This window comes from Heterodontus francisci, chromosome 32 (assembly GCF_036365525.1).
Source record: "Heterodontus francisci isolate sHetFra1 chromosome 32, sHetFra1.hap1, whole genome shotgun sequence".
NCBI lineage: Eukaryota > Metazoa > Chordata > Chondrichthyes > Heterodontiformes > Heterodontidae > Heterodontus > Heterodontus francisci.
In genome coordinates, this window is record NC_090402.1 from 14,617,689 (window position 1) to 14,645,212 (window position 27,524).

Sequence of the window (27,524 nt, forward strand, 5' to 3'; positions counted from 1 at the left end):
TAAGGATCATTCCACAGCTTCCATGGGGCAGTTTATGCTTGGAGGTTAGTAAAGGCTGTAATATTGATCAAAGGTTACAACAGACATCTTTAAAGGGGACGTGTGCTCTAATGAACTGTCACATGATCTTAAATGTTATTGAGAGATACCTATCCTCTTATCACTGTCAGTCTCTGTTAGTGAGCCTGTTCTTTAATCTCCTCCTCTTCTGTGAGCAGTGCCTCATGCTGGGGTATGGGTTCCACAGGTACTCTCTGGTCTCTTTGTACCCTGGCCCAGCTGACCATTCTAAATGTCAGTTTAAATGGGTATTGTTCCCAGGTTATCCAGTGATAGGAGATCAACTAACTCAATATAGATCAGGGATCAAACCAAAGGGAGACCTTTGGATCCATCATAGTTCACACTGCATTAGGTGGTGCCGTTAACCCACTGGAACATTGCAAGAGCTTTAATCACTTTTTAAAAATATATTATTTGCACATCAAATCTGTAAACCATCATTTTCTCCTCATGTTTCAGTGCTTATGTTTCTTTTTTCAACTTTTAATTCACATGTACATTAAAAAAAAATATTTCATTTGCACCAATGAATTCCAGAAATCACACACAATTACTAGTTTCGACTTACACAAATCTATTAATACAAATTAATACATTCATCAACATTCAGGATTATAACTCTACAACAAACAGGGCTTTGTTTTTTATGCGAGAACGTAGAATTCATATATACATCTCTTTGTATTTACACTGTGCCATAATTGAAAAGCAGAATAAGAGAACACTGAAAGGTTTTGTGGTCCAACATAGAATGAGTTGAAAGACTGGAATACCGCATCATTAGGACCTTGACTGTACAAAGGATACACTCCTGCTCTGGGGATTACAGCATTGGTGTTGAAGGTCTGTTATTTATCGGTATCTAAATGGTTAAATTAAATTTTGTATCTGTACTTTCAGCCGCATGATATTGTGTCACCCCACTTGATATCCATCCAGGCAGACAGCTTTTTATTTTGGTTTATGTGAACTGGAAAATGTAGTTTCGACAACAGCTGTCTCAGAATTCGAATTGGACTGTCCCCTCCAAAAGCCCAGCCCTGGGTATAAGGTAAATGTCACTGTAATGGAGACCAGTACTTAGGGACTACACACATCTCATCAGCTTTAGCTTTAAGATATACTGCATGTTTCCTTGTGTACACTAACATGGCTAATGTACTCAAGTACACCTATAATATTTTGAACCCACATTCTGCACCTTTTTTAATGCAGAAAATTGGCTACAGAAGAATGAGTTCATTCCAAACTAAAACATTTGCTGTGAGTGATTTCACTGTTCCTTCAGTGAGAGACAGTTTGATGTACAGGAGTGTTGCAGAAACTGAATGAAAGATGAGTTTCTTGGTAGAAAGCTAATCAAAGTACAGTCACTCAATTTTCCCCCTTCCCCAGCTTTCTCTTCCAATTCAAACTAGGGTACAACAGTTCCACAGGCTGTGCTTACTCTATGGTACTTCACCCCAGTGAGCCCAGATAGAGAGGGTCAGCAGGCTATTGAACATGGAGAGCATCGTAGCTACATCCAATCCTAGCCTCACCTCATGAAGAGTTCACTGGACAGTGATTGGGAGCAGAACTTTTACTGGTTCCTAACTAGTTACTCCAGTATTGCTCACTCAGCCACTTATCTTGGATATATATCCTGTGTTGCCCTCACTGTGCAGTCAGTAATGGTACTCTCTAACTGTATTCCCTATCTCCAAAGTAAGACCCTCTCACACACTATCCACCTCAGCTGGATTGGCATCTGCTCATGATATTATTGATGCCACTTCTTCATCAACCAGCCATGAGGCATGTTGATCAATGTGGGATCATTCCTCCCACCGATACAGTATTTACACTAGGTGGCTCTCTAAACATGCTGCTTTACCCCCAAGTTATCTTAGATTTGGGAAATAAAACTTTACTGTACAATAACTTTACAATGAGACAGTCAGACATCGTCAAGCAAAGGTAACAATCCAAACAGCAACTCACTAATTTCCCCCTTTGTCTCACTCATTAGGAGCATTGATCTATTATTTTTTATGATTTCTTTGATTTTTTGAGATAACTTTTCAGAGCTCAATAACTCAGCATTGAGATTTCTCTAATTTTTCTGGGGAATTTCATGTGACTTTTACATGTATCATTTTTCTTCATTGAAGGTGACAGTAAAATGCACGCTCTTGTCTATTAGTCAAGTTTTTGGTTAGTTTCTTTTTGGAGAAAGTGCTAATCACCCTGGGTGTGGTTATTCTTTGAAAGTCTTTAATTAGGAATCGTTTTCCCATTATTGCTGCCAACAGGAGTTTTCATTTCATCCCTGCCCTCAATTTTCTTTCCTCCTCTTTTGAAGGCGTTTGCTGCAGTGCAGTTCCAAAGATGCCAGCTGACCTCGCCTACATTGCCGTCATTTAAGTACAAGTATAGTCATTGTACGCTATTGGACTCTTGGGGGCATCATAGCCTAGTCCAATCTTGTCTGCGGATCTACTTTCCAGCAAGGGTCAGTGGATATAATGATTGCAGCTGATTTCCATCCCCCACCCAGCCCAAAATAACGATTGCTGTTGCCATTAGTAGCACCTCAATGCTCACTTGGCTGAGGTGAGCTCACTTGACACAGATCAGGGATAGAACCAGGGCTCTTCCTGATCTGTACAGCTCAGTACAAAGTGGGTGATGACTTTATCAGCAGGCACATGGTATTTTTTTTTAAAACTCCTTAAGCTCAAGAATGAGTCAGAGGTATTTATAATTGGCCAAAAACTGCTCTTTGGAATCCTCTTTCCCCACTTCCATCTCTTCCTGTTTGTGATACTGTGCACACACCCACATGTGAATCATTAGTAACAAGATAGTGCTCTGTCAATCAAACACTTGGGTTTTTTTAAACATTAAATTTAAATAGAAGGAAAAATAATACAAAACTAGGAAGTTCCTGTTCAGTGATTGTTTCCTTTACCCAAACTTGTACTACTTTTTAAAAACCTTTGTGGATTTTATTTTCCTTCCAAGCTACAATTCACTATGACGAACTGGAGGTTCCAGCTTGTTTGAAAGTGCGCTTAGGACTTTGTCAAATTTTTCGTATCGCTCGACTTGTTTGCCTTCTGCTCCTCGACTGCCCCACAGCAACCGCATCTGAAATTCCGTCTTGAAGATTTCAAGGACTTGTTCATTTTCCTGAAATCCTGAGGAAGAAAATGAATAAAGCATCACATCTGCGAACTTTCTTTGAAAGAAATGTTTTCAGCTTGGCAAAGTGAGGAATGCCACAAACATCTTCACCGCCACCCCCCCCCCCCCCCACCCCCTCCAGGTTACTATAAGATACTCCTACTTTTTGTTTCTATTTTTGGGCTCTGTGGACTCAACTCAGTTACTGGAGGTTAGAAATGAGGAGCAGGTATTTTACACAGCGAGTTGTTGCAATCTGGAATGCCCTGCCTGAAAGGGCGATGGACACTGATTCGATAGAAACTTTCAAAATGGAATTGAATAAATGCTTGAAGTGGAAATATTTGCAGAGTTTGGGGAATGGGAAGGGGAGGAGGAATAGTCACATATCATTATTTAATTCTATGAGGTGCAGCGTAAAGTTCGCACTGTGGCTCAGGACCAACCTCAATATAACACACCCTGATGCCCCGGTGCAATAGTTCAATTTCCTGCATCAGCCACCATGTAGCCTTTCCGAGATTGTTAATAGCAGCAATTTTATGCTGAATTACATGCACTCTCTGGAGTTGCATCCACCAAAACCAATGAGCTTCACCATCAGCATTCAACCCATCTGTCTGGACTTAATCCAAACCTAAGTCCCAGAGGAGAAAGCACAGGGTACTAACAATGTACTAATAGCACTTACAGAATAACAATAACATTCAGATTCTCTTACCTTTAAGACACCCTACACCTTGCACTAGATCGCAGACAAGCAGCTTATTTGTGGGCCTCTCGATTCTGCTTTGTAAGCAGATAACAGGGATGGGCAGGTGGCCTGCTGACAAGAGGTTTCCTTCCTTATCTATGACAAGGTAAGTGCTATCTGCTCAGTACATCCCCTCCTGCCGTACCAGCTGAGTGCACAAATACATCACCTGGGGAATACTCAGGAGAAACTATCCACATTCTCCTATTCCATGCGGCAGTTGCCTGTCTTTTCATTTTTCCTTTAGAACAATAGCTTATTAATGGAAAGTCCAATGTACACTCCAATAGAATGAAGTCTTTGAACTGTTGCTGAGTATGGACACTCATACAGATCAGGGAGGTCTCAGTTTCAATTCCTGGTCCATCCCATGTTAGCTGACTTCAACCAGGCTGACAGTGGGTGGCCTACAATTGGCTTCAGCATCTCTGGTTTAAGGAGGGGAAACCAAATTCAGCTCAGGTTCATGTCAGTGGCCCTAGCTGGAAAATGACCAGATTGGGCTAGGCTGGGGTGCCGCAGTGATCAAACAGTCAGATGTTACTGTCTAAACTCACACATGGAAAATGAGTTCAGCGCGGGGGTGGGGGCGGTGTGGCGGTGGGAAGGCCTGCACCCATGAAACTATACCCTAGCATGACTCACTGCCTTCAGAAAGGTGAGGAGATAATTGGGGTGCAGAAAACTTATTGAAAGATGTGAAAAATAAAAGTGTTTAATCAGGTAAAAAGTAGGAAGAGAGAGAAGGGTTCTCCCTATTTACCTTGTAGTTTCAGTTCAGCGTTTGTTCTGTACAGTCCCCCATGATGTGCAATCGTCCTTGCAGCCTCCAGATGTGACATAACCACCTCAACACCACTGTCGCTGATCTCCCAGACCTCGATGTTGTCAGTACTCACCACATTACGTTCGAGCAGAGTGATGAGGGGAACCACATGAGGAAAAGTTGTGTTGGTCAGTGGGGATACCTCTGAAAGGTAGAGAGTTTATAAAATGAGAAGATTGAAATAGTAAAACAGATAAGACTGTGAAGCACAGAATGAGAAAATCCTGCTTCTTTCACAGACCCTCTGCCCAATCAGGGCTTCTACCCCACTTCTGAGGGAATGTTCTGCCGAAATACTGACAAAAGTATTGAAGTAAAACTCCAAAATATTAATTTTCACTATTCGGTCCTGGCCTTCTGTCTCCACAAACATCCTCCCTACGTTCCTCAGCAGCAGAGGAACTATGGTGTCCTGGAGAGCCTTTTATCCTCTCACCCCATCCTCTCATTCTATCCCTATACCTCCAGTCCTTACCCAGTTGATGGTCTAAGTGGCTCATTTGTGAAGGAATCTTTTCCACATTTCCTCCTATGATACTGTCCTTTCCATGTTAAGGTACATTCTATCAGTAATGAAATTTCAGAGTCAGAAGGTATTGGATCTGTTATCCAATCCAGTCCACACATGTTCCGAACCTCAACCAAGGGTCATCAGGTGAGGCACTAAACAGAGTTGGGCATTTTATCCCACAAGTAGAGAGAGGTTAACCTATCGCCACAGAAAGGCATTTGACAAAAACTTGGAGGCAGGTTTTCTAACCAAGATATTTCTCACTTTTCCTTCCCCCAGAATGGGAAGATAAGTTCAAAAACAATCTGTGTGCAGGGTGTCCTATATCTATCTGTCCTATATCTATCACCCCTCAACTTAAAGCTATGTCCCCTCATGTTTGCCATCACCATCCGAGGAAAAAGACTCTCACTATCCACCCTATCTAACCCTCTGATTATCTTATATGTCTCTATTAAGTCACCTCTCCTCCTCCTTCTCTCCAACGAAAACAACCTCAAGTCCCTCAGCCTTTCCTCGTAAGACCTTCCCTCCATACCAGGCAACATCCTCGTAAACATCCTAGGGCGGCACAGTGGCGCAGTGGTTAGCACCGCAGCCTCACAGCTCCAGGGACCCGGGTTCGATTCCGGGTACTGCCTGTGTGGAGTTTGCAAGTTCTCCCTGTGTCTGCGTGGGTTTTCTCCGGGTGCTCCGGTTTCCTCCCACAAGCCAAAAGACTTGCAGGTTGATAGGTAAATTGGCCATTATAAATTGTCACTAGTATAGGTAGGTGGTAGGGAAATATAGGGACAGGTGGGGATGTTTGGTAGGAATATGGGATTAGTGTAGGATTAGTATAAATGGGTGGTTGATGTTCGGCACAGACTCGATGGGCCGAAGGGCCTGTTTCAGTGCTGTATCTGTAATCTAATCTAAAAATCTAATCTAAATCTCCTCTGCACCCTTTCCAAAGCTTCCACATCCTTCCTATAATGCGGTGACCAGAACTGCACGCAATACTCCAGGTGCAGTCTCACCAGAGTTTTGTACAGCTGCAGCATGACCTCGTGGCTCCAAAACTCGATCCCCCTACTAATAAAAGCTAACACACCATATGCCTTCTTAACAGCCCTATTAACCTGGTTAGCAACTTTCAGGGATTTATGTACCTGGACACCAAGATCTCTCTGTTCATCTACCCTACCAAGAATCTTCCCATTAGCCCAGTACTCTGCATTCCTGTTACTCCTTCCAAAGTGAATCACCTCACACTTTTCCGCATTAAACTCCATTTGCCATCTCTCAGCCCAGCTCTGCAGCCTATCTATGTCCCTCTGTACCCTACAACATCCTTCAGCACTATCCACAACTCCACCGACCTTTGTGTCATCCGCAAATTTACTAACCCACCCTTCTACACCCTCTTCCAGGTCATTTATAAAAATGACAAACAGCAGTGGCCCCAAAACAGATCCTTGCGGTACACCACTAGTAACTAAACTCCAGGATGAACATTTGCCATCAACCACCACCCTCTGTCTTCTTTCAGCTAGCCAATTTCTGATCCAAAGCTCTAAATCACCTTCAACCCCATACTTCCGTATTTTCTGCAATAGCCTACCGTGGGGAACCTTATCAAATGCCTTACTGAAATCCATATACACCACATCCACTGCTTTACCCTCATCCACCTGTTTGGTCACCTTCTCGAAAAACTCAATAAGGTTTGTGAGGCACGACCTACCCTTCACAAAACCGTGCTGACTATCGCTAATGAACTTATTCTTTTCAAGATGATTAGAAATCCTGTCTCTTATAACCTTTTCCAACATTTTACCCACAACCGAAGTAAGGCTCACAGGTCTATAATTACCAGGGCTGTCTCTACTCCCCTTCTTGAACAAGGGGACAACATTTGCTATCCTCCAGTCTTCCGGCACTATTCCTGTCGACAATGATGACATAAAAATCAAGGACAAAGGCTCTCCAATCTCCTTCCTGGCTTCCCAGAGAATCCTAGGATAAATCCCATCTGGCCCAGGGGACTTATCTATTTTCACACTTTCCAAAATTGCTAACACCTCCTCCTTGTGAACCTCAATCCTATCTAGCCTAGTAGTATGAATCTCAGTATTCTCCTCGACAACATTTTCTTTCTCTACTGTAAATACTGATGAAAAATATTCATTTAACACTACCCCTATCTCCTCTGATTCCACACACAACTTCCCACTACTATCCTTGATTGACCCAAATGTAACTCTAGTCATTCTTTTATTCCTGATATACCTATAGAAAGCCTAAGGGTTTTCCTTGATCCTATCCGCCAATGACTTCTCGTGTCCTCTCCTTGCTCTTCTTAGCTCTCCCTTTAGATCCTTAAAGCGTCAATTACCTCTTCCTTCATTCATGTTTTTCATGAAGGGCTTCAGTTTCTTCTCATAGAGAATTGCTCCCTCCGTGTGTCGCTGTCGAAGAGTTATCCACGTCTGCTCAAGCCTTGCAATCTACAAAACAGAGAAAACCCAAGGTAAATGAAAGTTGTAACTGGGAGGAATCAGGGATTTAAAAAATGAATGACACCACCTGGTTGGCAACTTGCAGTCAAACTGCAATATTCATCTTCACAATAGTTTCTTGTGTCAGAGAGGGAATAATTAAATACTGGCTGCTTATTTTCTATTTTCCCCAAATGAGTTCTTTGATGAAGTAACAGAGGATTGATGGAGGTATTGCAGTCGGTGTTGCATATATGGATTTTCAAAAGGCATTTGATAAAAGTAAGACTTATAAGACTTATTCGGAAAACAGAGCACATGGCATTAAAGGGACGGTGGTAGCTTGGGTATGAATTTGGCCAAGATAAAAGGTGAATGGATATTTGTTTGACTGGAGGTAAGTATGTAGTGCGGTTCCCCCAAGGACCAGTATTAGGACTATTGATTTTTTTTTTGTTATATATTAAATGACTTGGACCTGGACATAGTAAGTACAGTTTAGGAGTTTGCAGATGGCACACAACTTTAGCAATGTAATGAAGAGGATAGTAGCAAACTTCAGGATGACATAGGGAGACTGATGAAATGGGCTAACTCAGGGCAGATACAATTTAATGCGTTTAAGCGAAATGTGATGCACTTTGGGTGAAACAATATAGAGAAGCACTATAATCTAAATGTTACTATTTTGAAAGGGATGCAAGAACAGAGGAATTGTGGGTGGATATTCACAAATCCTTGAAGGTGGCAGGGAAAGTTGACAAGATGGTTAAGAAAGCGTTTGGAATAGTTGGCTTTGTAAATAGAGGCATTAAATACAAAATAGGAAGTCATGCTAAACCATTACAAATCACTGATTAGGCCTCAGCTAGAGTAGTGTATACAATTCTAGGCACCTCACTTTAGGGAGGATACAGAAGAGGTTTACCAGGATGATACATGGGATGAGGGAGTTTGGTTATGTGGAGAAATTGGAGAAGCTGGGATTATTCTCCTTAGAGCAGAGAAAGGTAAGGAGAGACCGAATAGAGATGGTCAAAATTATATGGGGTTTAAAAGAGCAAGCAGCACGAAACGTTTTCCTCTGGCAAGTGGGTTGAAAATAAGATCATTGATGTTAAATAATTGGAAAAACAACTAGAGGGGATGTGAGGAGAAATTTCTTCAGAGCCAGAGTTGTTAGGATCTGAATTGCACTACCTAAAAGTGTGGCAGAATCAGATTCCAAAGTAACTTTCAAAAGGCAATTGGCCATGTACTTGAAAAGGACTAATTTGCAGGATTATAAGGAAAAAACTGGAGTGTGGGACTAAATTGCTGGCACAGGCACAAAGTGTCGTAAGATTCTATGATTCGATAAATCTAAAGACTACTCATTGTCCACTGGTCTGTGAAAACTGAAAAAGTTGTGAAATTTAATCCTCAGAGCACCAGGAATATCCAAAAATACCGTTTATTGGAGTTGGAATTTGACTTATTCAATCACTGTAAATCAGTAGCCTTGATGTTACTTCCCAAAACACCGCTATTGTTATATAAAATAGTGAATCAGACTCATTGTGAGCAATGCCTTGGGAGATTGACTAGTCCTATAAAAAGGTCCATGGGATATTTTGTATTTGAATTGAATTGCTTGAACAAATGATCCTGTCCCACTTGGAACAATCCTACTGACGTCTAACAGTGACCACACTTTGACCACAGTGCATCAGCACGTAAATGCAGCGTTCAATTCCATACATAAGTCCCCTGATCTCTATAATTAGCCAATTGTCTAACTCTGGGTCTGGTGTGTAACAAAACAAAAACTATGTTATTTTCTTAAACTAAACTTTAACATTAATCCTGTATGTATCACAACCAGCAAGAAAGAAGTCAATGACATCAGCTAACATGGACAGTAAAATCTACTTCATTTTTGGAACAATGCCATCTTGTAAATAACAAGAGGATGTAGCAATACACATTTACTAGACGGCTTTCATATTTCCCATTAATTGTGTTCGGATCAATACAGGATCAGCACTGATGGGTGAAGATATTTAATGAGACATCTAAAAGATACATAGCTCACCAGCCATAAAATACTTAGGGGCTATGGCTGACATTTTGCCAGTGTGAAAGTGCCATGTACGACCGACACAATCATTATCGTTTTCAAGGTGCCGAGGTAGTTTTGGATGTGGCTTACACCCATTTGCAGGACAGAAGAAACCAAAGCTTTGTCAATGGTAATGGATGGTGTTGAAACACTGAGGCCAATGGACAGAAGCAGAGCTGAACTCCCCGCCCCCACCCTCACCTGTTGCGTTTTTAACCTCCGCCTCTGTGAGTAAGCAGTGAACAGAGGTCTCTGCACAGTGCAGGAATAGGTGGGGAGAATCAGACTGGAGTGTTGATCAAACCACAATGGCTCACCAACTGGTGAGAGAGTAGGATTGGGAGAGGGCTGGGAGAAGACAGTAGGGACCAGTGAATAAATCAGGGGTAAGAAACTCTGAAAATAATTCTCTCATTGTTTCCAGCACCTACCTGAGGCATTTCCAATGCCTTCATCACAGCAGCAAAGCCAAACATATTCCCCATGTTGCTCTTCAGTTCAGCAGCCAGCTGTATAGTTTTGTGCAGGAGAGCTGCCCGCTCCTCTGTGCTGCCGGTGCAGCCCAGAATATCCACTGCCATCATGATCGACATGGTATTAAACCTATAAAAAAAAAAGAGCAATAAGAACCCGAGTGAAAAACAGAAAATGCTGGAAACACAAAGCAGGTCTCTCAGGGGAGAGAAACAGTTAACGTTACAGATCAATGACCTTTCGCAGAACTGCCTGTCGGAGAGAAGAGCAGAGCTTTTTCAAGATCCTGAGAGTTGCACCCTACCCTGAATCCCAGTCTAATTCATTCAGTAAACAACATTATTCTGAGGTGTTCTTCAAGAGCATACTCTGCATTATTGTTTCTGCTGTGGTTAGACTGTCAGAATTCTACGTTAATTTCCTCCAGCAGTTGATGACCATTCTTTACAGGAGAAACTACTTGGCCAAATATGTTTTGTAGAATCACCCATTCTAAACTCCCTGATTTTGAGTGACCCACCACACTCCTTTTCCTCTATCTTTCTCTCTCTGACTCCCCCATTGGCCAAATTCATTCCGTCACTTTGATTCAGTTCCAGACTCTCTCTGTTATACCTCTGAATGTTACTCATATTATCATCTGTTATGTTAAACTAATTAGGTACAACCATTCACTGATTTTACCTGCCAGCAAGCTAAAGGTTCATTTTCAGCAGCCAGAAGTACCAGTTTGGTAAGGACACCATCCAGGGCTGCTGTAAACTGTTTAACAGAGCTGGCAGCCCCTGGAGAGCCCAACTTCTTCAAATTAATCTTTAGATTGCAAGCAGGTAAAATCAGTGAATGGATGTACCAGAATCATTGAAAATAACAGAGCTACTTGTAGCAAGTGACAGCGAAAGATTAGAACTCTCAGATGTCCTGACAGCACAAGATTGGTCACTCATTGTGCAGAATACAGTAACCACATTCACACTGCCATAATTGGGAGTTTTAATTCATGTGCCAACATCGCCTGTGCAGGATATGTTTTGATACACAGTACAGTATTATTCCTCACATGAGGAGTGCACACTGCTCCGTGTTTGTATCTGTGTTTGTGTCATTCTCGAGACTTTCACTGGTCAATATGCTGGGGGAAGGAGTGGGGGAAGATTCACCCTCGGTTTCCTTTCTAAGCTGTGTAAGTGGGAGGACTGAGCAAAGGTTCTCATCCCGACAGACCTGCTTGTGCTTTTCCTTCCTTCAATTTCCCCCAGACTCTCCTGAAGTGAAGGCACTGACCTGGTGGGGGACAATCGCCCCCCTCACCAGAACCTCACATTCTTCCTGTATAGACCCAGATATTGAGGTTCTTGGAAATTAAGAACATAATGGTGGAGCTGAGTGTGAGCAGGTCTGCCACCTGTGTTTCTAACAGTGGAAACTCTGTGGGGAAGGCAACAACATAGAGCTCCCTTCTATAGCTGCAATTGAAAATACACTGCCTGGTGTGGCACTGACCCACAGAGAACCAGAATGTGCAAGTGCAATCCCCAGCCTGAGTTAGCTGATCTCGACCAAGGTACTGGTCGGAACGCCAAAATTGTTCTTTGCATTCCTGGGCTATGGAAGGGAAGAAAAAGGAAGTCAGCAAGTGCTCCTGCTCCAAATTGCTTTCTGTTCACTTCATCCTGTGATGCCCCTCATTGAGGAACAGCCCGTTTACCCTCACTGGCTATTTTTCTAATATGAAGAATGAGCACTTGGATACAGAGCAAAGCAGCAGTCAGCAACTTCAGTAGAGGACAAAAGAAATAAAATATAATCTCAGTTTGTAAATGTGTGCTGCAGTAGATACACTGTCCGAGTGAGTACAAGCAAATAGGTCTGCTCAATTATAGCAACATTGTCCCACTGAATTCAGTAGAGATTTTACGAATTGATGCTAGAACTTTTAAGAAGCTGTTGCCATGAGTCCTTCTGTTTTAAAGTAACTGAGCTGCGACACAGCCAAGAAAACAGGACGTGGTTTGCATCACGACTCTCTGCTTCTCTCACCGTTCCAGTAAGTCGAGTCGGAGCTGGTGCCCATGGGGAAGTGTGAGTAACTCCAGCCCTGAGCTCACTCCCATCTGCTTCTGCAGTTCCTTAGAAACAGCCAGTATCCTAGCAACCTGTATGGACAGGATATAAAGGAGATTAATCAACTTGCACTCTCAGCAATAATAAGGCCGCAAGTAACAGGCATCGCATTCACCCGCTGAATATCGATCTGTTTATCAAACAGCATCTCTGCAGTTATTCTGGCATGTGTGAAACATCAAGTGTCTCGATTAATAGTTAGGGACATACATTTGTCTCACAAAATGGACAAGATAAATACCCTGGGTCCACATTAGTTTGCAAGTATACTCTGAAGATTTTAACTTCAGTTTAGTTTAAAGGAACAGCGCCACCATTGTCCCAAAGACCATCTTGAATTGAGATATTGGAACAAGCCTGTACCATTACCAACAACATTACTTTAAGATAATAAATAATGCAAATTCAATACCCTCCATTTCCTCTCTTGAGCTCGCTAATTTTTGTTAGTGTACACTGCCAAGGGCTCAGCTACCCTCTGGCACACCACCCAAATGGCCGCTCTTCATGTGGAAGCCTGGATAGTGAGTGCCAAGAGTTTATTCAACTATTGGTAGTGTCACAGTCGAGCCAGATCCTGTCCTTGCCAGATATGTACACAGACATGCTGTTACCAGCAGGGTGAGTGCTGGGTTAACAATCACAACCGGGGTATCTGACTGACTTGTCCCCTCCTTAGATCAGGTTCACCAAGATCAACATCTAAATTCTGGCTGAGACTGGCTAAGAGCACAGACAGTGGATTAACCCTGGGACCTTCCAGGCCCTTACAGTCCCAGTTTGACTCACTGGTAGCACTTTTATCTTTGAGCCAGAAGCTGTGGGCTCAAGGCCCACTAATGATTTGGGTGGATAGTCAAGGTTCACTGTTTCAGTGGAGTACTGAGAGAGTGCTGTATTCGAGACCCTGAATTTTAGGTGGGACCTCAAACTGAAGCCCTGTTTACCCATTCAAATGGATGTAAAAGATCCCACTATTCAAAGAAGTGCTCTGGTGGTGTCCTGGCCAAAATTTAACCTTCAACCAAAAAGAACTATAACCAATTAGTTATTCATTTAATTGCTGTTTGTGAGACTTTGCTGTGCATAAATCAGCTGCCATATTTGCTTACAGAACAACAGTGACTACACTTCAAAAAGTTATTCATTGGCCGTGAGGTGCTTTGGGTCGTCCGGGGGACATGAAAGGCACTATGTGCATGAAAATTTTATGGCACCGAGCAGTGTAATTGACAGCTGTGGTACTGGAGCTCTGGGTAAGGTGTTGTTAAAAAGAAAACATATGAACACACATACAAATTAGGAGCAGGAGTAGGCTACTCAGCCCCTTGAGGCTTCTCCGCCATTCAACAAGATCATGGCTGATCTGATTGTAACCTCGACTCCACTTTCCCGCCTAACCCTGATAACCTTTCACCCCCTTGCTTATCAAGAATCTATCTACTTCTCCTTAAAGATATTCAAAGACTCTGCTTCCACCACCTTTTGAGGAAGAGAGTTCCAAAGACTCACGACCCTCTGAGAGAAAACATTTTTTCTCATCTCTGTCTTAAATGGGCAACCCTTAGTCACCCCAGTGACCCCCTAGTTCTAGATTCTCTCACAAGGGGAAACATCCTTTCTACATCCACCCTGTCAAGACCCCTCAGGATCTTATATGTTTCAATCAAGTTGCCTCTTACTCTTCTAAACTCCAGCAGATACAAGCCTAGCCTGTACAACCTTTCCTCATAAGACAACCTGCCCATTCCAGGTATTAGTCTAGTAAACCTTCGCTGAACTGCTTCCAATGCATTTACATCCTTGCTTAAATAAGGAGACCAATACTGTACACAGTACTCCAGATGTGGTCTCATCCTTGCCCTGAATAACTGAAGCATTACCTCCCTACCTTTGTATTCAATTCCCCTGGCAATAAACGATTCATGCACCAGGACACCCAGATCCCTCTGCAACTCAGAGCTCTGCAATCTCTCACCATTTATATAATATGCTTTTTTTTTATATTTCCTGCCAAAGTGGACAATTTCACATTTTCCCACAATATACTCCATTTGCCAGATCTTTGCCCACTCACTTAACCTATCTATATCCCTTTGTAGCTTCCTTATGTCCTCTTCACAACTTATTTCCTATCTATCTTTGTGTCATTAGCAAATTTAGCAACCATACCTTCAGTCCCTTCATCCAAGTCATTTATATAAATTGTAAAAAGTTGAGGCCCCAGCACTGATCCCTGTGGCACACCGCTCGTTACATCTTGCCAACCAGAAAATGACCTATTTATGCCTACTCTGTGTTTCCTGTTAGCTAGCCAATCTTTTATCCATGCCAATATGTTACCTCCTACACAATGAGCTTTTATTTTCCGCCTTATGTTTCACCTTATCAAATGCCTTCTGGAAATCTAAGTACAGTACATCCACCGGTTCCCCTTTATCCACAGCACATGTTACTTCTTCAAAGATCTCCAAAAAATTGGTTAAATTTCCTTTTCACAAAACCATCTTGACTCTGCCTGATTGTCTTGAATCTTTCTAAATGCCCTGCTACAACGTCTTTAATAATAGCTTCTAACATTTTCCCTAAGACAGATGTTAAGCTAACTGGCCTGATTTATGTCTCCCTCCCTTTTTGAATAATGGAGTTACATTGGCTATTTTCCAATCGAATGGAACCTTCCCAAATCTAGGGAATTTTGGAAAATTAAAACCAATGCACCAACTATCTCACTAGCCACTTCTTTTAACACCCTAGGATGAAGTCCATCAGGACCTGGGGACTTGTCAGCCTGCAGCTCCAACAATTTTCTCAGTACCACTTTCCTGGTGATTGTAATTTTCTTGAGTTCCTCCCTCCCTTCCATTTCTTGATTTACAGCTAATACTGGGATGTTACTTGTATCCTCTATAGTGAAGACCGATGCAAAATACCTGTTCAATTAATCTGACATCTCCTTATTTTCCATTATTAATTCCCCACACTCACTTTCTATGGGACCAACGCTCATTTTGTTAACTCTTTTTCTTTTTTAAATATCTATAGAAACTTATACTATCTGTTTTTGTATTTCTAGCCAGCTTTCTCTTGGACTCTAATTTTTCCCTCCTTATTAATCTTTTAGTCATTCTTTGCTGTTTTTTATATTCTGTCTGATTTTCTAACCAGCCACCCATCTTTGCGTAATTATATGCTTTTTCTTTAATTTTGATACTATCTTTAACTGTTTTAGTTAACCACGGATGGTGGGTCCTCCCCTTTAAATGTTTCTTTCTTGTTGGAATGTATCTATTCTCTGTATTATGAAATAGCCCCTTAAATGTCTGGCACTGCATCTCTATTGACCTGTCCCTTAACCTAATTTGCAGGTTCACTTTAGCTAGCTGTTTTCACGCCCTCATAATTGCCTGTATTTAAGCTTAAAATACTAGTCTTAGACCCACTCTTCTCTCTCTCAAACTGAATGTAAAATTCAATCATATTATGATCACTGCTGCCTAGCGGCACCTTCACTATGAGGTAATCAATTAATCCTACCTCATTGCACAATACCAGGTCTAGTATAGCCTGCTCTCTGGTTGGCTCCAGAACATGCTGTTCTAAGAAATTATCCCGAAAACATTCTTTGAATTACCTTTGCCCATCTGATTTTTCCAGTCTATATGTATATTAAAATCCCCCATGATCATCGCCGTACCTTTCTGACAAGCTCCCATTATTTCTTCCTTTATACCCCATCCTACCATGTGGTTACTATTAGGGGGCCTGTACACCACTCCCACAAGTGACTTCTTGCCTTTATCATTTCTCATCTCTACCCAAACCGCTTCTACATTCTGGTTTCCTGAACTTAGTCCTAGTCTATTGAGCTTTGTTAAAGTTTGTTAGTTCTACAGCACAAAATTGAAGACACAATTATGGAGAATCCACAAGCACTTGGATTTTCTCACCGTGCAGTCTACTTTTGTGATATGTTTGGCTGTAGCTTTTGGATCCTCCTCAGCCAACAACTCCTTGACTTTCTTTAGCACAGTCATCTCGAGAGGCTTGTTCTCCAAGGGAATCAGCATCGACTGGTATTGGTTCGGCTTGAAGGAAGACACCAGTTCAATGACTGGGGCTGTGAACGAGTGACGCTTCAACCTCTCCTCCTCTTCCGCACAAGTCGGCATCGGACTGAGGTACGTTTCCGTCTCCAGGAACCCGAAGTTCGTCTCAGACTGCCAGCTGGAGATGTTGGGATTTTCCTCAACTTTCAACCGCTCCACATAGCTCTTTGCCAGCTGCTGACTTTGCTTGAGTGCCAGTTCCAACTGCTGCCTTTCCCAGTCGATGGGCGACGAGGGTCGCAACTCACAGTAATGGGTGTGTTCTGATTCTCTGAAATTCTCCGAGGCCTTTTTCTGGGACGCCTGTAAAGAGCCGTGCAATGGAGTGGAATTTGTGCTGTTACAGTGAGGTCCACTTGAGGCCTCTGGGGGCCCTTCTTGGTTAGAGTCTTGGCACAATCTATTGCCAATTGGTGGGCTAAGCTGAGGCTCACTAGACCGTCGCAACACTGGCGACGATGGTGCCATCCTTGCCACTCGACTTAGCTGGCTTTTGTGCTTCAAACCTGTAGAAGATGTTACAAAAGGTTAGGTGCAAATATTCTTATTCGTATTGCCCAGCTCTCTGTCCTTCTCCAATTATCTCCTTTCCTGGTGGTGCTGGTACATTGCGGGGCTACAGTTCAATGCAGACTTGGCCCCTTCCCATAGCTTGCCCTAGTGCCCATTCTGCATGCACAGGGCTAGACAATGAGGCTTTTTGACTGTGGAAGGTATTACAGCCTTGTGGGGGCCTGGGCCTGAGCCTGAGCCTGCGCCTACGCCTACAATTGAGCCAGAACCAGGACCTGGGCTTGAAATTGAGCTGGGGCATGGGCCAGCGCCTGAGCCTGGGCATGAGCTCGATCTGATGTCCTGAAACACATGCACTTCCCAGCAGGGGTCACTGCATAGTGATCGGGAGCGGGACTCTTGGCTGTTTTCTCCACAACTGAGGAAGCAGGATTTAAAAATAAACCTGCAAGGATTCTACAAATACAAACCTTCAGAATATTATTGATTTTTAAATGATGATTATGTTCAGAATTTTATCAAGTGTTTTATTTATGATGGAAGGTAGGAATTTACCACAAAGACCATGTACAGTATTACCAATATCCCACTTACTTGTGCTGTATTCTGGAGACAGGGGAATCTCATTCACTGGAGACATTCCATGGCGAATATCCTTGATTTGATCCATACTGAGAGCAAAGTTCCGTGTTGTTTCCTTGTGATGTGGTGATGGAATGCTGAAGAAAGACATAGAACTGGTGAATGGAAACGCCTTCATTTACTCATTAACCATTTAACTGTTAAGAGGCTACAAAATACTCTGCAGTGTCATAACGCGGGGGTGAATTTTCCACCCCAAGCGGACTCTGGCCAGCTGGCCGCGGACTGCACTAATCTGCCGCTCTGCAGCCCCAGAGTGAGGCTTGCTCCATTTTGAGGGCTGGGACTCATTAGCACAGGGCAGCAGGCTGCAGATGGAGTCAGGCATTTCTGAGGCAGCCAGCCGACTCCCAACCACCATAATATCCGGCAGCCTAGGCAGCACAGTGGGCGGCGCAGTGGTTAGCACCGCAGCCTCACAGCTCCAGCGACCTGGGTTCAATTCTGGGTACTGCCTGTGTGGAGTTTGCAAGTTCTCCCTGTGTCTGCGTGGGTTTCCTCCGGGTGCTCCGGTTTCCTCCCACATGCCAAAGACTTGCAGGTTGAGAGGTAAATTGGCCATTAGCAATTGCCCCTAGTATAGGTAGGTGGTAGGGGAATATAGGGACAGGTGAGGATGTGGTAGGAATATGGGATTAGTGTACGATTAGTATAAATGGGTGGTTAATGGTCGGCACAGACTCGGTGGGCTGAAGGGCCTGTTTCAGTGCTGTATCTCTAAATCTAAATCTAAATCTAGGCAGCCTCCGGGCCGCAAGAATGTGGTGGGAGACCTGCTTTCTGAGTGTGGGGGAACCCAGGATGACAGCAGGCCTGGCTGGTTTTATACAGCCCTGAGGAGTACATTTGCTCCTCTCTGCCCCACAGAAATGAAGAGGAGCTCACCTTTGGTCAGGTTGGTGTGCCACTATCCACCTAACTCAGACCACAAATGGTAATCGGGGCCTTACACACATCATAGGCCCTCAATTTGCATTTTAAATGGGCCCACCCCTCAATACATAGGGCCGCTGAAACTGCCAAAATGTAGGCCTGGGGAAACTGCTGTAACCATGGTGACGGGTACCAGGGGAGTTGCGGGTGATTATCCATCATTTTCAGGGCACTGCCAACCCATTTCCACCAGGCAAGAGGCCTGAAAATACAGCTCATTTTATTAAAAGCTCCACCACTTCGTCTCCTGAAGGCACAGTTTTGTGGTGGGATACAGTTTCATTAATGTTTGCCATGCTCCAGAACCTCACCCAAGTGCCCATTAGACAATGAGGCAATTTGATCATGGGGTCCAATCCTGCCCTCAACCAAGGTGTGTGTGTACATCCACACGGACCTTTATTTAGGGGCTGCTGTTAAATGATCTGATTTTTTTTCTCTGGAGGGGGAGCTGAGGCTAATTTTTGGATTCCAAAATCCCAAACATTACCTGTTACCACAGCTGTCACTTCGGATAATCTTATCAGATGTCAGACCGTCTGTCATGGTCACACTCCGCCTCTTGATGTATCCACCTTTCTGGTTGGTTGGAGGATGGGTCAGCCCGTGCTTCCCATTGGACAGTCCATAGCTGGCCTCCAGGTAGCGGAGGGGGAGAGTGCGGTTGATTGGAGAGTAGATGATGGCACCACTCTGCTCAGAGATGGGTTTGTGGTTCCCGATGTAAAACCTGACCAGGGCGGGAATGTTGTCAAAGCTCTCCCGCTCAAACAGATACTGGATGCGGGTGTACGTCTCATTTGGTTTGATCATCACCTTGTTGATTTTGAAGTGGAGGGGCTCATTTCTCCAACGGCAGGTCAGCACATAATCACCAATGCATGTGAGAGAATCGCGAATGAGGAAATCCCCATTCTTCTGCACCAGGTTCTCGGAAACCTGTAAAATAAAAGCTGATTTTTTAAAAAATGCTCTAGGAATATAGGAACATGATTCATCCTCTCGAGCCTATTATACCATTCAATTTGATCATGGTTGATCTGTATCTTAACACCCATATACCTGTCGTGATTCCAAATCCCTTAATACCCTTGCCTAAACAAAAATCTATCAACCTCAGCTTTGCAATTTTCAATTAACCTCAACAGCTTCTGGGGGGACGTAGGGTGGAGAAGAGAGTTGGAGAGTTCCAGTCTAATGCTTGTTTCGAACCTCACTCAATGTTTCATAAATTCTAACAGCCAATGCCTCAGCATCAGCTCCCTTGATGGACTCATAGGTTCACTCCATGTTGCCCCATCCATACAGACCAGGAAGGTCCCAGGCTCCACCTGCAGTTTATGCTGTGGTCCCATCAGCCTTAGCATCCATGGCCAATGGGTGGGGAAAATCAGCCAGTGTTTCTGCTCCCAATTACTGCCCAGCAACCTCTCGCCAGAAAGCGGATTTGTGGTCATGCTTCTAATTTGCAACTTTAGTGGACAGGAAATGAATCGATGCCAGAGATGGTTGAGCCTGAGGCACATTGTTGGAGGGGGTGCTGTGCCATGTTGTACCTGACCTGCCAGTGCTTTTCACTGACCCTGGGTACCTGAAAAGAGAATGTGTTCATCCATTCTGCATCCCATCTGGATGAACACAAAATTCTCGAAAAAAAAACTATGAGGCAATAGTGAAATGTTGGGGTTGAAGACACTGAGAAGCTGTCGACTGTGTTTCTGGCTGTCAGCTGTACCTCACCCTCACCACTCTCTGCTGTATATTTATGTCAGTAATGCATACAGCAGTAAAAATGTCAAACCATTTTCCTGCAGAGGAAAAGCAGAAGATCTATTGCAGTTGTTTACCCGGCTTTTAGGTGACTATCTCTCTCGACCACTCAATTCATATTCATAGTAATACTCAGGGGAGCTATCACTTTGACATTTCAATTTGTTTTTGAATCAGATTCATTTCCGGTAACTGAATTTTCTTTTTTCTTGTCAAGTGCTTTTCCAAACACCTTGAAAACACTAACTGAATCATGGGGCTTTAGTGAACAGGAACTGAAGCTGGAAGTGACTGCGATACCATTTCAGTGTATGACTATCAGACACGTTCACTAACATTCTCCAATCCCTGTTTCAAGAGGTAGTAACTGGTTTATTTTAAAATAATAGCCAGAAGAATTTCATTACAAACCTGTTGAGCATTCTTACATATCACAAGATAATTACAGATGAAGATAACATTTAGGTCCATCTTAATTTGCCCATCCTCAAAGACCCTAAAGGTCCCCCATTGCAACATCCAATTGTTTCTCCAGTAGTTCTAGGGCACCTGCACTGGTCTATCTGGAACTCCATACTATGTATTGAAAACACTTTGTGTGAGGTAGAACATCGTTATCAGTCTGATATCAAGTTTTCCCTTTTACTAGTTTGAAGCTGTATCGCTTTATCCTATTGTCAAATATAGTTTAATTTTCTATATTTACCTTTATCATATCCTGAATAATCTTACATTTATCTCTTATAAAATCACCTCTCAAATGCTTCCTTTCAAGATTGAAAGGTCAAAGACCCTCAACATTCAGGATCAACCTTGTGACTCTTCACCATTCCTCCAACACTTGAATGTCTTCCTTGTATCTCAGTGACCAGAACTCAACAAAAGTAGTCAAGATAAAGTCTGACCAGAGCACTATAAAATTTGGGCACAACTTCTCTCAGTTGTTTCCTACTGTGTTAGTGATACAATTCAATATTCTATTAACTTTGTTGATTGTTGGTCTGCATCGATTGGCCATGCCTGAATGCCAAGCCTACTCAGACTCCAAGCTCTCTTTCAATTTCACCTTTAGTTATTTCAACACCAGTCATTCCCTCCTATGCATAGTATTTTATACTTGTCTATATTAATTATAACCTATTTAAATTTTGTCAGATCTCTTTTGCAAACATGTTTAAAATGTCTTCTTCCTTTGCAGCCAGTGGAAGAATTAAGAGAAGCAGATTTACTGATTTTTCTTTTTAATGGTACTTCCCCTTCCAATTTCTGTGCATCTTTGGCTGAAGTTTCATGCTGAAGTACAGCTCCAGTATCTCTCCTTAATGTCGTTTTGTGGAATTGTGGACAATGAGTGTTACTAGGCCCGGCCTGAGCAGAAAATCCAAACAGATATCCTGAAGAAGGGGTGAGCAAATAGGAGGGGATAATAAAATATCGGCTTCAATTCCAATCCTCGTGTTGAAGAATTTAAAAGTTAAAGAGTCAAAGTCTTTTGACAGAATTTAAAAAGCTGGTTAGTCTGGGAATGGCTGACTCCAGTAGATCAGCACACAGCATAGGCCACAAAAATAACCAAAACAAAACAGGTTGGATTTCAAATGTTTATATTTCAAGTGAGTGACTGCCTTAGTGTAAACCGAAATCCCAGTAGGCACAAGCAAATAGCATTAAAACTACCCAGGCATTTCAGCGCTGCCCAAAAGAATTTCCAGACAAATTGTTCTAAAAAAAAATGCCAATGAATGTTGTAATCTAACTACTTTCTGACATCCGCAAAAACGACTAGCTCTGCTATTATTTTTTGCCATCATCTTTGGTGTTTTAACTCTTTTCCAACCACCTCTGTCACACAGGGGGAGCATGAGCTCTCGAGTTTCAGCTTTCAGGTGTTAAGGAACGCAAGCTCCAGCAGCTGATGGGGACTAATGCCCCTCCAGATCTTCCTTCCGCTTCACTTCCCTCTGACCCCACCCCTTCTGATCTGACCCCTTGCCGTGTATTCACTATACCCTCTGACCTCCCCCTCTCTGATGCTGAGCGTTCTGTACTCAGCAAAGGTCTCAGTTTTATCCCCTTACGCCCCCACCTCAATGAATTTCGCGCTCGGCATGACGTTGAGCTCTTCTTCCGTCGCCTCCGCCTCCGGGCTCACTTCTTCGACCAGGAGTCCTCCCCCCGACCAGCAGACCCATTCACCCGCCTCCAGCATTCTCCCTCTACCTGGACCCCTCACCCTGGCCTCTTACCCGCTCTTGATCTCTTCATTGAAAACTGTCGGCGAGACATTGGTCGTCTCAATTTCTCTGCCCCCCTCACTCACTCTAACCTGTCCCTCTCTGAACTTGAGGCACTCCGTTCTCTCAGGTCTAACCCCGACATGGTCATCAAACCTGCAGACAAGGGTGGTGCTGTTGTTGTATGGCGTACCGACCTCTACCTTGCAGAAGCTCAATGCCAACTCACAGACACCTCTTCCTACCTCCCTCTGGACCATGACCCCACCACCGAACATCAAGCCACCGTCCAAAGGACTGTCACTGACCTCATCTCCTCTGGAGATCTTCCCTCTACAGCTTCCAACCTCATAGTCCCGCAACCCCGGACAGCCCGCTTCTACCTCCTTCCCAAAATCCACAAACGGGACTGTCCCGGCAGACCCATTGTGTCAGCCTGCTCCTGCCCAACTGAACTTATTTCTTCCTATCTAGACTCTATCTTTTCTCCGCTGGTCCAGTCTCTTTCCACCTACATCCGTGACTCTTCTGACGCCCTACGTCATTTTGACAATTTCCAGTTTCCTGGTCCCAACCGCCTCCTCTTCACTATGGACGTCCAATCGCTCTACACCTCCATCCCCCACCAGGATGGTTTGAGAGCTCTCCGCTTCTTCCTGGAACAGAGGCCCAACCAGTCCCCATCCACCAACACCCTCCTCCGCCTGGCTGAACTTGTTCTCACATTCAACAACTTCTCCTTCAACTCCATGCATTTCCTTCAAGTAAAAGGTGTCGCTATGGGTACCCGCATGGGTCCTAGTTATGCCTGTCTTTTTGTGGGATATGTCGAGCATTCTTTGTTCCAGTCCTACTCAGGCCCCCTCCCCCAACTCTTTTTCCGGTACATTGATGACTGTATCGGTGCCGTTTCCTGCTCCCGCCCCGAACTAGAAAACTTTATCAACTTTGCTTCCAATTTCCACCCTTCTCTCACCTTTACATGGTCCATCTCTGACACTTCCCTTCCCTTCCTCGACTTCTCTGTCTCCATCTCTGGGGATAGGTTGTCTACCAATATCCATTATAAGCCCACTGACTCCCACAGCTACCTCGACTACACTTCTTCACACCCTACCTCCTGTAAGGACTCCATTCCATTCTCCCAGTTTCTCCGTCTCCGATGCATCTGCTCTGATGATGCTACCTTCCATGACGGTGCTTCTGATATGACCTCCTTTTTCCTCAACTGAGGATTTCCCCCCACTGTGGTTGACAGGGCCCTCAACCGTGTCCGACCCATTCCCCGCACCTCTACCCTCACCCCTTCCCCTCCCTCCCAGAACCGTGACAGGGTTCCCCTTGTCCTCACTTTTCATCCCACCAGCCTCCATATCCAAAGGATCATCCTCCTCCATTTTCGCCACCTCCAGCGTGATGCCACTACCAGTCGCATCTTCCCCTCCCTTCCCCTGTCAGCATTCCGAAGGGATCGTTCCCTCCGCGACACCCTGGTCCACTCCTCCATTACCCCCACCACCTCGTCCCCGTCCCAGGGCACCTTCCCTTGCAATCGCAGGAGGTGTAATACCTGCCCATTTACCTCCTCTCTCCTCACTATCCCAGGCCCCAAACACTCCTTTCAGGTGAAGCAGCGATTTACTTGTACTTCTTTCAATGTAGTATACTGTATTCGCTGCTCACAGTGTGGTCTCCTCTACATTGGGGAGACCAAGCGCAGACTGGGTGACCGCTTTGCGGAACATCTCCGCTCAGTCCGAAAGCAGGACCCTGAGCTTCCGGTTGCTTGCCATTTCAACACTCCCCCCTGCTCTCATGCTCACATCTCTGTCCTGGGATTGCTGCAGTGTTCCAGTGAACATCAACGCAAGCTCGAGGAACAGCATCTCATCTACCGATTAGGCACACTACAGCCTGCCGGACTGAACATTGAGTTCAATAATTTCAGAGCATGACAGCCCCCCACTTTACTTTCATTTTTAGTCATTTTTAGTTATTTTTTCTTCCTTTTTTTTGCATTCCTTTTTACATTTTTTACAATCTTTTTTTGCATTTATTTCATTTCATCTTAGTTTGTTCAGTTTACTTACCCACTGTTTTTTTCAGGTTGTTTTTCTTCAGGTTTGCACTTGCTGATGTTCAATATTCAGTATATTCACACCTAATCTGTACTAATGCTTTGTCTTTCAACACACCATTAACATATTGTTTGCCTTTGCTCCGTGACCTTTTGGTCAGCTATGTGGCCTGGTCCAATCTGCACCTTCTCCTTTGTTATCTCTTGCCCAACCCCCACCTCACTTGTTTATAATCTGTGACTTTTCTAATATTTGTCAGTTCCGAAGAAGGGTCACTGACCCGAAACGTTAACTCTGCTTCTCTTTCCACAGATGCTGCCAGACCTGCTGAGTGAATCCAGCATTTCTTGTTTTTGTTTCAGATTTCCAGCATCCGCAGTATTTTGCTTTTATTATATGAGCTCTCGAGTGTTTGGCAGCTCTCAGAGAAACAGATGGGCATGATGTTTTTTCTCTACACTGAGGTATACGCTAACAAATCTACACAGTGTACTCAACTTTAAAACATGCAACGGTCAACAAGATATTCGGGAGCTACTGGATTTTTTTTTACAGTTTTGTAAAACATTCTGTCCGTTAAACCATGTTTCCAACATACATAACAGCCCTTGATACAGTACTCTCCAACATATGCAACATTCCTTGATATAATAGTGTCCAACATACCCTGAATTCTAATATAAAACACAAGGCTTACAGCTTCCTTCTCTCCTTCATTAATAGAGAAATAATTTTGTTTAGAGATACAGCACTGAAACAGGCCCTTCGGCCCACCGAGTCTGTGCCGACCATCAACCACCCATTTATACTAATCCTACACTAATCCCATATACCTACCACATCCCCACCTGTCCCTATATTTCCCTACCACCTACCTATACTAGGGGCAATTGCTAATGGCCAATTTACCTCTCAACCTGCAAGTCTTTGGCATGTGGGAGGAAACCGGAGCACCCGGAGAAAACCCATGCAGACACAGGGAGAACTTGCAAACTCCACACAGGCAGTACCCAGAATTGAACCCGGGTCGCTGGAGCTGTGAGGCTGCGGTGCTAACCACTGCGCCACTGTGCCGCCCCAATTTGAAATGTTATTTCTGCAATGATGCTTTACCTCTCGTGGGATGCGCCCGTGGTACCAGGCATGACTCCGCAGGTCTGTGCTACTCAGTTTCAGCTCCTCCTCCAACTCTTTGTGCAACTTCTCAGGGCTAGAATCCAGGATGTATTTGTCCTTTGTAAACTGCAGAAAACATGAGAAACCGAACGTTAGTAAAATCAATAATTGGCAACCTTTGAATTAAGTTTTGTCTGTTGCATTTTGTTTTCAATCCCCATCACCGATTTCTGGTCTGTAACACCTGTCGAGTTCACCAGATTCTACCTACTAGTCTTAAAAGTTTTTGAATCTTTCAAAGCTTGTAGACACCTGCTTCATCTGCACTGGAAACAATTCACTAAATTGGACAGACTTCATTCACTGGCTTCTTGGGCTCCCATGTAGCCCAGATGTCGAGGGACTCCTGAGTGGGTTGATAGTTTGATACCCGTTGACAGATCTTTCAGTTGCACACCATCTGACCAGAGTAACAAGCTTATTTTTCCAAATCTCTGATTACCAACGTTACTGAAATTATGGGAGTCAAGCTGACGAACTGTTTCAAGCAAAGAGTTACTTTCAAATCTTTGCTGTTTTACTGTTCTTCGTACAGTACAGTCCAACATAAATAAAAAGGAAAGACTAGCGCCTTTCATCCCTCAAAACTTCCCAAAGTGATTCAGTCAATGAAGTTCTTTTGAATTGTAGTCATTGTTGTAATGGAAATGTGGCAGCCAGTTTGTGCACAGCAAGGTCCCACAAACAGCAATGAAATAATGACCATACTACCTGTTTTTCGTGATATTGCTTGAGCGATAAATATTAGCCAGAACATCAGGAAGGACTCCCTTGCTTTTCTTAAAATGTTGTCATGGGATCTCTTATGAATCCAACAGGAGAGAGAATAGATTCAATGTTACACCATTTCCCCACCTTCCCCTTGTGCTAAGGTACATTTTCACTGTGTGGTTCCTCCACCTCACCCAAGTGACTGTTCCTCATATGTGAAGAGTTTGAGTAAGCTATTCAACCAAGAGGTATCACCGCTGAGCCCAATCCCACCTTTCCCTAAACATCCACGCACTCACTTTCCAGCCAGTGTTCGTGATCAGGAATGGGAAGGATTTTTACCAATTGGAGCCCAAAGGACCACAACCTCAGCTAAGATCAGATCATTTAGTGCAGGCTGAGAATGGAACCAGGTATAAAGCACCTACAGCAGGACTGCAAAATGGATTGGGTTGTCAACCCTCCAGGATTGTCCTGCAGTATCTGAGAATTAACGATGAATGTCCAGGACACAGCTGCAAGCAAAGTTGGGAGAAACAGAATAGGGGTCGTAAAAACAAATGCTTTTTTAATTTACTTTAACAGGCCTATTTATTAGTTATAAAGATATTGGGGATAGGAAGAAAGCTATTTGACCAGTGGGATGGCTGGAGGTGAGAGTTTGTGTAATAAAATGTTCAGGAATATGTCCAATCCAGAGCTGGCAACCTGATTGGTTCTTACAATACTGTGACACTAATTCAGAGAGATTCCATTCCAATGGCTACATTACAGAAGGTGAGAGGTGCCATGTTTCAAGCAAACCTGTTACTCAGACTGCGGGGTAGGGGAGAGTGGTTTGTGCTCAGGGGATTATC

General features: G+C 43.7%; 1 protein-coding gene across 3 annotated transcripts in view; it reads right to left on the reverse strand.

The window, feature by feature from the left end:
- Positions 1 to 463: 463 nt before the first annotated feature.
- LOC137347650 (SH2 domain-containing protein 3C-like) overlaps positions 464 to 27,524 on the reverse strand; it is a 141,020-nt gene continuing 113,959 nt past the window's right edge. For 2 of the 3 annotated variants that reach the window (XM_068012292.1, XM_068012294.1), the window contains exons 5-13: positions 25,894 to 26,022; positions 19,189 to 19,637; positions 17,718 to 17,842; positions 16,452 to 17,116; positions 12,418 to 12,533; positions 10,335 to 10,506; positions 7,700 to 7,811; positions 4,749 to 4,955; positions 464 to 3,245 (exon numbers count right to left, since the gene is read on the reverse strand). In XM_068012292.1, coding sequence (XP_067868393.1) covers positions 3,070 to 3,245; positions 4,749 to 4,955; positions 7,700 to 7,811; positions 10,335 to 10,506; positions 12,418 to 12,533; positions 16,452 to 17,116; positions 17,718 to 17,842; positions 19,189 to 19,637; positions 25,894 to 26,022 — 2,151 coding nt within the window. In that variant the 3' untranslated portion in view covers positions 464 to 3,069. The remainder of the gene's footprint in view (positions 3,246 to 4,748; positions 4,956 to 7,699; positions 7,812 to 10,334; positions 10,507 to 12,417; positions 12,534 to 16,451; positions 17,117 to 17,717; positions 17,843 to 19,188; positions 19,638 to 25,893; positions 26,023 to 27,524) is intronic. The other variant, XM_068012295.1, reaches the window with a different exon arrangement.